This window comes from Salvelinus fontinalis, chromosome 15 (assembly GCF_029448725.1).
Source record: "Salvelinus fontinalis isolate EN_2023a chromosome 15, ASM2944872v1, whole genome shotgun sequence".
NCBI classification, from domain to species: domain Eukaryota; kingdom Metazoa; phylum Chordata; class Actinopteri; order Salmoniformes; family Salmonidae; genus Salvelinus; species Salvelinus fontinalis.
This window is the reverse complement of record NC_074679.1, coordinates 7,587,111-7,600,139: the sequence shown is the minus strand read 5'-3', so window position 1 is coordinate 7,600,139 and position 13,029 is coordinate 7,587,111. Positions and strand designations below refer to the sequence as shown.

Here is a 13,029-nt window from a genome sequence, read left to right as displayed (position 1 = left end):
TCCCACTAACGAGGAGGAGGTGTTGCTAGTCCCATTTTATTCTAACAATTATCTCCCACTAACGAGGTGGTGTTGCTAGTCCCATTTCGATCTAACCATTATCTCCCACTAACGAGGAGGAGGTGTTGCTAGTCCCATTTCGTTCTAACCATTATCTCCCACTAACGAGGAGTAGGTGTTGCTAGTCCCATTTTGATCTAACCATTATCTCCAACTAACGAGGAGTAGGTGTTGCTAGTCCCATTTTGATCTAACCATTATCTCCCACTAACGAGGAGGAGGTGTTGCTAGTCCCATTTTGATCTAACCATTATCTCCCACTAATGAGGTGTTGCTAGTCCCATTTTGATCTAACCATTATCTCCCACTAACGAGGAGAAGGTGTTGCTAGTCCCATTTAGATCTAACCATTATCTCCCACTAACGAGGAGGAGGTGTTGCTAGTCCCATTTTGTTCTAACCATTATCTCCCACTAACGAGGTGTTGCTAGTCCCATTTTGTTCTAACCATTATCTCCCACTAACGAGGAGGAGGTGTTGCTAGTCCCATTTTGATCTAACCATTATCCCCCACTAACGAGGAGGTGTTGCTAGTCCCATTTTGTTCTAACAATTATCTCCCGCTAATGAGGAGGAGGTGTTGCTAGTCCCATTTCGATCTAACCATTATCTCCAACTAACGAGGAGTAGGTGTTGCTAGTCCCATTTTGATCTAACCCAGGGATGGGCAACTCGTCTTCAGGGGCCGGAGTGGGGTCACTTTTCCCACCAGCTGATTCAACTAATTACATTCTAAACTGATCATCGTGATCATTTGATTATTGGAGTCAGGTGTGTTAGCTGGGGCAAAAGTGTGACACCAACCAGGCCCCCGAGGACTGAAGTTGCCCATCCCTGTTCTAATCAGTGAGTTGCTTTATGGTTGATGACGGAGGCCATCACTGATCTCTCCCAGATTGGACAAGTGAAAGCAAGATTTCTATCCCACTGTTTAGATCAGGGGTGGGCAACTCCAGTCCTCGAGGGCCTGATTGGTGTCACACTTCTCCATCCCTAGCAAATACAGCTGATTAATCAAATTGCATTTCTAAACTGAAGATCATCATTAGTTGATTGCAGTCAGGTGTGTTAGCTGGGGAAAAACTGACACCAAATTAGGTAATCGAGGACTGGAATTACCCACCCCTGGTTTAAACCAATCTCCCATTTATCTCCAAGCAGAGGGTTAATGGAACATGGGCAATGTACTACCTTAGACAATCTCTTACCTTGCCAAAGGAGCCCTGGCCCAGCACTTTAAGCAGCTCAAACTGGCGGGCATCGGCTTTCTCTGAGCCCTCCTTGACCACGTTGGTGATGTTGATCTCCTTGATGACATCATTGTCCTAGACAGAGACAATAACAAGGTCCATTATGCAGGAGATAGCATAGTAGGTCATCCCTGCCAAGAGAAAACATTGACACTGTCTACAGATAAAAAACCATCCTAAAAGCGGTAAGATTTTGCCATACGTCCTTTGGTAGTACAAGTCTGTCTTTCTCCAAACAGTCCAGTGAGGAAAACCAAAGACGTTTGATCACGTGACCATGAAAATAAACTATTCTTGATAAGGATATTTCAGAATGAATAGGACCAGAGCTTCCTACAGTGCATACAAATAACTATTGCATGTAGCGTAGGAGCAAGACGTTTAGGAGCTGCTGGGGGTTGGTTGATACAGGTTCCTCTTTTCTCATACTAGGTTGCATCCTGATCAAAGTGTGTGTACCTAATTCTAAGAAGCCAACTGAAAAGAGGAAGAGGGTAGAAAACCAGGTATTACCAGGGGATATATATATATAGAGAGAGAGAGTTCAGAGAACGGTAATGGCTTGGTGTAGCAGTGCTATTTAGGCTTAGAAGACAGAGATGGAACAAGTGTAGACATTTTTTTTATAATAAAAACTCAAATCCCCTGGGACACTTCTCAACCCTCGGGTGTATTTGTGTTGTGGGCAGCTTGTCGGAACAAGTGGTGATGGCACCATTTACTGTCAATGATACTGAGAATGGTAACAGTAACCACAACTTTAAATAATTCTGTTTTCACACCAGCGGTGTAACACATAGGCTGCTTTAGAGCCTAGGTCTACTGAATCTTACTGATATTACAACAGAACAGTCACAGTACATATTTTTTTTTTGTGCAAATACATTGCCTTTATACGTTATACCATGTTTGTTGAGACATTTCTCAAAATAGCCAACTCCAGTATGCAGAGTTGCAGTGCAATACCATGTGAAGTGGCCCAACCCCCAGGCCCCTTAAGCCTCGTTCTCACTGCAGGCCTCAAAGCTCAAAAACTGTTTTGTTTTTACAAATCTGTTTTGAACTACTGACTGTCTAAACAGCAAGTGACCAAATCAGATGTGTGTTCAGACAGCAGTCATTTACTGATGACAACAAGGCTATGCTTGTTGTCATAGTAACAACGGATATGTGTGCAGTGGTGTAGGCTGATTGGTTGTGGATGCTTCCTATCACTCAGAAGTTATGTAGCAAGTTAAGGTGACAACAACATTGTCATGGACGTTTCCCAGTTGCTTTGAATGTTTAAAATTATAGTGTAAGAACACTTGTAACGCCTCAAACGATTAGATCCAACTTTCAAAACAAGTTCTTTTTGGCTAGCCACGTCAGTCACCTAGCTAGCTAGTTAGCTGTTTAGCTTTCTAGCACAGTCCCTAATTTGTTTGTAAACAAGCTAGTTAGCTACCACATGTTCTTGTCAAAAAGTCGGAGTAGCTAGCAAGCAGCAAGATTTGCCAAATAAGTCTAAAAACCACTCGAGGGCAAACGAATCAGATTTGGCTGTTCAGACAAAAGGTCACATGGCCAGGAATCAGGTGGTGGTCTGAAACTTTGCTTGAAATATCCGATTCCATGTGCTTTTTGCCTGGACAGACAGGATGAAAAATTAGAGATTCATATCAGAAATGCAAATAAATAGAATTTGAGTCACTTCAAATTTGCAAATGTGAACAAGGCTTTAGACTCCATTATGCTAGTGACCATGTGCAGTGACCCAACCATAGTGAGTAGATAGTTCTACCCTCAGTAGACACAAACACTAGACACAAACACTCCTCTACCACACTGCTGACTAAGTTAACACTGAGTCACCATGAAATTACAACGACCACACCTAACTTATACATTCTTACTTGTGTAAAGTTAATTCTCTAAAAAAAAAAAACACTGCGTCGGTCTCCTACAAAGCTAGCAGGTATACGATCGGTAGTTAAAATAGTTAGTTTATTGTAATCAAGGTAAGTTGTTTGGAATAAATTTGTACAATCTTAACAAATTAACCCCTACAGTCAAGAACAATATTACATTGCCAAAAGTATGTGGACACCTGCTCGTCAAACATGCTTAAAAAAAAGTTATCCATTTAAGAATAAGGTTGTAACGTAACAAAATGTGGCAAAAGTCAAGGGGTCTGAATACTTTCTAAATGACACATACTGTTTTCATACTGTCAATATCTCTGTGTTTAGGATCCAAATAACTGACATACTGTGAAGCACTTTGACTTATTCAGGTGTTTCACAGTGTGAAGGCCTTTAACCCGTTGAGTCAGACTGCTTCGACCACAATAAGCTCTAACACTTGCTGCCACATATCACAATAGAATAAGTGTTCATTCATTAATACACCTACACAACTGCCATATACCTCAATATCTGCTTTTGGCACTGCACATTCATAGTCTGTCAACAGGAAGCAAAACAAAATGAAGAAGAGGACAGGAAATGCGAACAATAGATTCTAACACACATGAAATGCCTTTTACACATCTCCTGCTCCATACACAACAAGCCCAGATCTAATTATCTATGGGCCCAAAACCTTCAGCTTAGTTGAAAATGCACTTCAAAGCATGACCATGTAAGTAAAAATTTGACAAGTGGAAGTTGGGATTCGCCCCGGTGTGAAGACCACATTACCATACACCGGGTTCTGTTCTGACGGTCTTCACATGAGGCGTCTGTCTCATTGCCTGTCTGAGGCACGCTGCAGCTGGCCAAAGCATTGGTCTGGTGTTTCTTGAAGAGGAAGAAGAGGGTCAGCAAGCGGCTCACTTTCAACTTCCTCCCGCCCTTGTCCATCTCAACATTGCCTTGCCAACCTAGACCTCATTTCAGTCCCATCCCCCCGTACCTCTGAACAAAGTCCTCAATCTCATACCAGACTGGTAGACTGCCAGGTAAGATGAGGTGAAAGTTGTACTCTGTATGTAAAAGCTCTGTTAACTTTGTGTCCTGTCCTCTGCTAGCACAGAGCTTTGCCTACTGCTGAACTGAGAGTGACACAGAGAGGGAGCGAGAGAGAGAGAGGCAGGAAGGAAGAGACCTGTGTGCAGAACCCACACAACTAGTGTGTGAAAGACAGACAGGACAACTTCCCTTCGGCTATGGCCAGGGTGGTGAGGTGTGGGCATGGTGGTGAGGTGTCACCTCCCTCACTGTCAACATTATGACCCAGATAGAGATACATCATATACATAATGACATTTGTAATGTCTTTATTTTTGGAACTTCTGTGAGAGTATGGTTTATTGTCCATTTTTATTTCACTTTTGTACATTATATAGTTCACTTGCTTTGTCAATGTTAACATATGTTTCCCATGCCAATAAAAACCCCTTGAATTGAATAGAGAGAGAGCTCTCTGTCTCCTTCGTTCTTGCGCTATAAAGAATGAGAGATGGGCCAGGACACAGGAATCCCTTACAGCCTCTTTCCTGCCACTCCCATCTACCCCGTGTGTGAGGAGAGGAACTTCCACATCCCTACAAACACACTGTCACTGTGTCTATATAAATCAATCCACACTTCCTCTTAGCTTCACCGAACACTGTTCCACTCAGTCTCCATCGGCTTTCTAAGTTACTACTTCAAGCTCCTAAGATCCCATGTTACCTCCGATAGAGGTCTATTGCATGACTAGACCAGGATCAAAATATCTTGTACTGTACCACTCGTACCTAGGCCACCTTCAGTTGCCAAAAGTTGAACGTTGCAGATACAAATACCATGAATTGAGCCAACATGATTCCTCGGCCTACATGACAGAGACATGTTTGTGAGATATATATATATATATATATATAAATAAATGTTCCGAAACGTATCCTGCTGATCGCACCACTATTATCTTCACAGTATAATTGACATGTTAGTCATTTAGCAGACACGTATCTAGAGCGACAGAGTGTTTTCACCAGCTCGGTGATTCAGACCAGCGACTTTAGGGTTACTGACCCAATGTTCTTAACCGCTATGCTATGAGCCATATGAACTCAGTCCTAACTCCATTCGTGATAAAGACAAGGAATGTAGGATAGGTTCCCAGGATGCAGAGCCTAGTCCTGGACTAAGAAATACTTTCAATGGAGAGCCATTGAAGCTTCAGGTGTCCATTTAAAAAAGTCACATGATGATAACCCTAGAAAATCCACACGGATTTCAACCAGATGTTGAAAATAACATTTCTACAGCAAAGAATGTTTGAAAAAGTTGCCGTGTCAAATTCTGAAGCAAATGACTCAGACAGCTAAGGAGCCAGCCACAGCTAAGGGGACAGCCACAGCTAAGGGGACAGCCACAGCTAAGGGGACAGCCACAGCTAAGGGGACAGCCACAGCTAAGGGGACAGCCACAGCTAAGGGGACAGCCACAGCTAAGGGGACAGCCACAGCTAAGGGGACAGCCACAGCTAAGGGGACAGCCACAGCTAAGGGGACAGCCACAGCTAAGGGGACAGCCACAGCTAAGGGGACAGCCACAGCTAAGGGGACAGCCACAGCTAAGGGGACAGCCACAGCTAAGGAGCCAGCCACAGCTAAGGAGCCAGCCACAGCGCTATTGCATTTCACTCTGAGTCGACAGACAGACAAGCCAAATTATTCACAACATATTCTGACATTGTTGACACAATATTGATTTTAGCTCAGCAAGGCAAAGCATTTGAGGAAGAGAGTGTATTGACTTAGCTGTGGATAAGGCCACTGAATGAGGAATAATCTTACCTTGGCAGTAATATTGGCAAAGTCCTTCTCTACCCAGGTAATATGGGACCTGTCCTGATTGGGAGGTGTTAGAGGGAGAAGGGTGTCAGGTTTGGCTGTGATTCACATGCAGTGTTCTATAGTAAAATGTAGGTTGTAGAGGATGCAGGGAGAAAAATATGATTTTTATGATGCTACCTTATGACATTGAGAGTAGAGGTCGACCGATTAAATTGGAATGACCAATTAATTAGGGTCGATTGAGTTTTTATAACAAATCGGAAATCAGTATTTTTGGACACCGATTTAGCAGATTTTTTTTAATACCTTTATTTAACTAGGCAAGTCAGTTAAGAACACATTCTTATTTTCAATGACGGCCTAGGAACGGTGGGTTAACTGCCTTGTTCAGGGTCAGGACGACAGATTTTTACCTTGTCAGCTCGGGGATTCAATCTTGTTACCTTACGGTTAACTAGTCCAACGCTCTAACCACCTGATTACATTGCACTCCACGAGGAGACTACCTGTTACGCAAATGCAGTAAGAAGCCAAGGTAAGTTGCTAGCTAGCATTACACGTATAAAAAATTATCCATCATAATCACTAGTTAACTACAGATAGTTGATATTACTAGTTTACCTAGCGTGTCCTGCGTTGCATATAATCTATACGGTGCTCATTCGCGAAACAGGACTGCCGTTGCTCCAACGTGTACATAACCATAAACATCAATGCCTTTTCTTAAAATCAATACACAAGTATATATTTTTAAACCTGCATATTTAGCTAAAATAAATCCAGGTTAGCAGGCAATATTAACCAGGTGAAATTGTGTCAATTCTCTTGTGTTTATTGCACCCAGAGTCAAGGTATATGCAGTTTGGGCCGCCTAGCTCATTGCGAACTAATTTGCCAGAATTTTACGCAATTATGACATAACATTGAAGGTTGTGCAATGTAACAGGAATATTTAGACTTATGGATGCCACCCGTTAGATAAAATACGGAACAGTTCCGTATTTCACTGAAAGAATAAACTTCTTGTTTTTGAGATAATCGTTTCCGGATTCGACCATATTAATGACCTAAGGTTCGTATTTCTGTGTGTTATAATTAAGTCTATGATTTGATAGAGCAGTCTGACTGAGCATGATAGGCAGCAGCAGGCTCGTAAGCATGCATTCAAACAGGACTTTCGTGCGTTTTGCCAGGAGCTCAAGCATTGCGATGTTTATGACTTCAAGCCTATCAACTCCCGAGATTAGGCTGGTGTAACCGATGTGAAATGGCTAGCTAGTTAGCGGGGTGCGCGCTAATAGCGTTTCAAACGTCACTCGCTCTGAGACTTGGAGTAGTTGTTCCCCTTGCTCTGCATGGGTAACGCTGCTTCGAGGGTGGCTGTTGTCGATGTGTTCCTGGTTCGAGCCCATGTAGGAGCGAGGAGAGGGATGGAAGCTATACTGTTACACTGGCAATACTAAAGTGCCTATAAGAACATTCGATAGTCAAAGGTATATGAAATACAAATCGGAGAGAGAAATAGTCCTATAATTCCTATAATAACTACAACCTAAAACTTCTTACCTGGGAATATTGAAGACTCATGTTAAAAGGAACCACCAGCTTCCATATTTTCTCATATTCTGAGCAAGGAACTTAAACGTGAGCTTTCTTACATGGCACTTTTACTTTCTTCTCCAACACTTTGTTTTTGCATTATTTAAACCACATGTTTCATTATTTATTTGAGGCTAAATTGATTTTGATGTATTATATTAAAATAAGTGTCCATTCAGTATTGTTGTAATTGTCACTATTACAAATAAAATACTGTAAAAAAAAAAAAAACGTCTGATTAAAATCGGTATCGGCTTTTTTGGCCCTCCAATAATCGGTATCGGTGTTGAAAAATCTTAAAAATCGGTCGACCTCACAGCCATCAGTAAAGGTATTATTTTGCAGCCCATTATTTTGATACTTGGGCTCTATAAATAGGCCACACACACACGGCAGCAACTGTGTGTCCTGTCCACCCGGGCAGTCAGGATGGGTTGGTTGCCACACACACACAGATGACAGGACGCAGCTCTGCCCTCCCACACTTCACTTCCTGTTTCTCTGTTAACCCACAGAAATAGACTGATGTCACCACTATTGCTCACTTCCTGGGGCTACATGACAATATTAAATACAGTGTGTTTAGAAAGTACTCAATCTCTGACTTATTGCACATTTTGTTGTGTTACAGCCTGAATTTTTTTCCCCCTCACCCCATAATGACAGTGAAAATATGATTAGACATTATTGCAAATGAAATACAGAACTCTAAATTACATAAATATCCACATCCCTTTGCTATGACACTACAAATTGAGCTCAGGTGCATCCAATTCCTTTGATCATCCTTGAGATGTCACTACAACTTGGAGTCCACAGGTGGCCAAGTCAATTGTTTGGACATTAATTATAAACACACCCATCTACATAAAGGTTCCACAGTTGACAATGCATGTCAGAGCAGAAACTATACCATGAAGCCCAAGGAACTGTCCATAGATCTCTGAGATAGAATTGTGATGAGACACAAATCAGGGAAGGGTATAAAACAATTTCTAGAGTTTTGAAAGTGTCCAAGAGTGCAGTGGTTTCAATCATTCGGAAATTTGAAAACATATGGAACTACCCAGACTCTGCCTAAGTCTGGCCGTCCAACCAAACTCAGCAACCAGGCAAGAAGGACGTTGGTCAGGAAGGTGACCAAGAACCCAATGACCCAGATGCGAGAACTAAAGAGTTCCTTGGCTGAGATGAGAACCTGCCAGAAGGACAACAGTCTCTACAGCACTTCACCAATCTGCACTTTAAGGGAGAGTGGCCAGACGGAAGCCACTTGAGAAAAAGGAACATGATAGCATGCTTGGAGTTTGCAGAAAGGCACATGAAAGACTGATATCAGGTAAAATATTGTGGTCTGTTGAGACAAATGTTACTCTTTGGCCTGAATGTAAAGCACTATGTCTGGAGAAAACCAGGCACACTATCCCTACGGTGAAGCATGGGTGGCAGCATCATGTTTTGGGGATGCTTTTCAGCAGCAGGGAGACTGGTAAGGATAGAAGTAGCAATGAAGCTCAATACAGGCAAATCCTTGATGAGAAGATTTATGTTCCAACAGGACAATGACCCCAAGCATACAGCCAAAGCAATGCTGGAATGGCTACAGAACAATAATGTGAAAGTCCTTCGAGTGGTCCAGCCAAAGCCCAGAATTTAACCCTGTGGAAAGACTTGAAGATTGCTGCTCCCAATCTAATTTAACAGAGCTTGAGCATCTGACAGAAAATCCCCGAATTCAGATTAGTGTACAGAAGCACACACACACACACACACACCACTTCAAATCTGTAATTGCCGCCAAAGGTGCTTCTACAAGGTATTGACTCATGGGTGTGAATACGTATGTAAATAAGATTTCTGTATTTCATTTAATACATTTGAAAAATAAATGTAAAACAGGTTCAGTTTGTCATTATGGGGTATTGTGTGTAGAATACATGAAAAAAAAATGTTTTTAATCAATTTTGAATTCAGGCTGTAACACAAAATGTGGAATAGGTCAAGGGGTATGAATACGTTGACGGCACTGTATATTCCAATTCAGTAGAAGCCTTCATCCACAGTAACTTAGTCATGTGTGCATACATGTTTCATACGGGTGGCCCCAGGAAATCGAACCCACAATCCTTGCCGTTGCAAGCACCATGTTCTACCAACTGAGCCACACACACACACATTCTACAGCTATCAGCGAGTATGGAAAACTGTTACAGTCGCTCTTCCAAGAAGCTGTAAATGAATGCAATTCACCCGCCAGCACACTCCATAGGATTTCACACAAGTGCTGACTCGCGGTAAAGACATTTCTTTGTGGAATTATGGAACAATGTGAATCGCCTCACAGAAAATGGAAAGTGAAGGGTAACTCCAAAACGCATACAAATACATAAATCACTTTTTTTTTTACGGTTTGCCAACAAATTTTTTTGCTGTAGGGGTAACATCTACATAGATAGTCTACATCGGACTAAAAATAAACTATCCTTGGTTTGCCAGGCTTCTAATATCTCACACAGAGAGCTAGGTCGTGTTCCTCAGGGCTCCAGCATGTTGTAGCTAGCAAAACATTTCAAAACGTTGGAAATGAAAGAAGGAAAATGTGTTTCTTATTGAACTAGTGTAGATAGTACCTCCAAGTTCCTCTGTTTCAGAGCGTTCTCTTCCGTTTGGATACAGAACACAACGCTGGGGAATGCCACAATTCATTTTAAGTGAAGGTTTCAGTAGAGTCCAAGTTGACAGTATTCTGGCCTTCTTTCCTCTGTGATAAACAGTGGCTGGGGCTTGTCAGGAGACTACAGCCATAAAAGACACCACCGTGTGTTTCCTATCTCTCAGTTCTCCGAACCCACTGTCCTCACAGGGGGACCCTTTTCGCTAGCCTCTAAAATACACCACACACACACACACGTGTATACGCTGAAAACACAGAGGGTCTGAGACTTGCCTTGGGTACGCGGAAACCTTGTTTGGTGCGAAATATGTGTCTCCACATCTTGTCGATCAGAGCTTCCCATGTCACACTGTCTCTGACTGACACGCTGTGACACTCAGAATGGGGCAGTACGCTCATCTCTCACACACAAATAGGGAAATGCCAAGAGCATGTACATGTTCACCCCCGGTAGAAGACTGAATGTTCAAGTCCGTCCCACAGGTGTAGTCAGGGGGGAGAGAAATGTATATTTGCAGCCATGAGAAGAAATACACTACATGGATGGCCAAAAGTATGTGGACACTTGCACGTAAAAAAATCTCATTCCAAAGTCCTGGGCATTAATATGGAGTTGATCCCCCCTTTGTTGCTATAACAGCCTCCACTCTTCTGGGAAGGCTTTCCACTAGATGATGGAACATTGCTGCGGGGTCTTGCTTCCATTCAGCCACAAGAGCATTAGTGAGGTCGGGCACTGATGTTGGGCGATAAGTCCTGGCTCGCAGTCGGTGTTCCTATCCTACTAAGGCCAGTTAAGTTCTTCCACACCAATCTTGACAAACCATTTCTGTGTGGACCTTGCTTTGTGCACAGGGGCATTGTCATGCTGAAACAGGAAAGGGCCTTCCCCAAACTGTTGCCGCAAAGTTAGAAGCACGCAATCGTCTAGAATGTCATTGTATGCTGTAGCATTAAGATTTCCCGTCACTAGAACTAAGGGGCCTAGCCCAAACCATGAAAAACAGCCCTAGACCATTATTCCTCCTCCCCCAAACTTTACAGTTGGCAGGATACAGTCAGACAGGTAGCGCTCTCCTTGCATCCGCCAAACCCAGATTCGTCCGTCAGACTGCCAGATGGCAACCAGGAAGTAGAACATGCAATTAAATATAATTTTTGGAACATCCCTCAACCTACTTGAAACCAAATGCCACATGTCCTCCAACCCCACCCGAACCATGGAAAAACAGACCATTATTCCTCCACCAAACTTTACAGTTAGCACTATGCATTGGGACAGGTAGCGTTCTCATGGCAACCGCCAAACCCAGATTTGTCGGTCGCACTGCCAGATGGTGAAGCGTGAGTCATCACTCCAGAGAACAGGTTTCTACTGCTCCAGAGTCCAATGGCAGCAAGCTTTACACCACTGCAGGCGACGCTTGGCAATGCGCATGGTGCTCTGAGGCTTGTGCGTGGCTGCTCGGCCATGGAAACCCATTTCATGAAGCACCCGACGAACAGTTCTTGTGCTGATGTTGCTTCCAGAGGCAGTTTGAAACTCGGTACAGACCATTTTTACAGGCTTTGTGCTCCAGCCCTCAGCGTCCCCGTTCAGTGAGCTTGTGTGGCCTGCCACTTCACGGCTGAGCTGTTGCTGCTCCTAGATGTTTCCACATCACAATAACAGCACTTACAGTTGACCAGGGCAGCTCTAGCTGGCCAGAATTCTGACACAATGACTTATGACGGTGCCATGTTGAAAGTCACTGAGTTCTTCAGTAAAGCCATTCTACTGTCAACATTTGTCTATGTAGATTGCATGGCTGTGTGCTCGATTTTATTCACCAGTCAGTAACGTGTGGCTGAAATAGCCAAATCCACTAATTTGAAGGGGAGTACACTCATATATATATGTGTGTGTATTGTGCGAGTACATTCTTGTGTAGGCAAACAATGAAAGTGTGTGATACTTTTGTGTGTGTGTGTGTGTATATATATATATGTATATATATATATATATATGTGTATATATATATACATACACATATATATATACATACACATATATATATATATATATATACACATATATATATATATACACACACACACAAAAGTATCACACACTTTCATTGTTTGCCTACACAAGAATGTACTCGCACAATACACACACACTGCTGTATCAGTGCCACTGAACAATTCCAGACAAGTCTACTTCAGACCAGTTGTGTGTTTAGGTTACTTACTCATTCAATGTCTCTACTGAATAAAGAGCAATAGTGGGAATGGCCAAAGAATCAGATGTAGAAAATGCTAAATCTACACTGCTCAAAAAAATAAAGGGAACACTTAAACAACACAATGTAACTCCAAGTCAATCACACTTCTATGAAATCAAACTGTCCACTTAGGAAGCAACACTGATTGACAATAAATTTCACATGCTGTTGTGCAAATGGAATAGACAAAAGGTGGAAATTATAGGCAATTTGCAAGACACCCCCAAAAAAGGAGTGATTCTGCAGGTGGTGACCACAGACAACTTCTCAGTTCCTATGCTTCCTGGCTGATGTTTTGGTCACTTTTGAATGCTGGCGGTGCTCTCACTCTAGTGGTAGCATGAGACGGAGTCTACAACCCACACAAGTGGCTCAGGTAGTGCAGTTCATCCAGGATGGCACATCAATGCGAGCTGT

At 42.7% G+C, this 13,029-nt stretch overlaps 2 protein-coding genes across 6 annotated transcripts in view; one reads left to right on the top strand and one right to left on the bottom strand.

Annotated features, from left to right (window-relative positions):
* LOC129811357 (ribosomal protein S6 kinase 2 alpha-like) overlaps nucleotides 1-13,029 on the bottom strand; it is a 110,598-nt gene that overhangs the window by 33,243 nt on the left and 64,326 nt on the right. For 2 of the 5 annotated variants that reach the window (XM_055862595.1, XM_055862592.1), the window contains exons 3-4: nucleotides 6,076-6,129; nucleotides 1,269-1,385 (exon numbers count right to left, since the gene is read on the bottom strand). In XM_055862595.1, the coding sequence (XP_055718570.1) occupies nucleotides 1,269-1,385; nucleotides 6,076-6,129 (171 nt within the window). Of the gene's footprint in view, nucleotides 1-1,268; nucleotides 1,386-3,991; nucleotides 4,352-6,075; nucleotides 6,130-10,621; nucleotides 10,763-13,029 lie in introns of those variants that run through there. The other 3 variants (XM_055862591.1, XM_055862593.1, XM_055862594.1) reach the window with 3 other exon arrangements.
* The window catches only part of LOC129811358 (uncharacterized), a 90,465-nt gene that overhangs the window by 24,581 nt on the left and 52,855 nt on the right, over nucleotides 1-13,029 (top strand). The window lies entirely within an intron of this gene.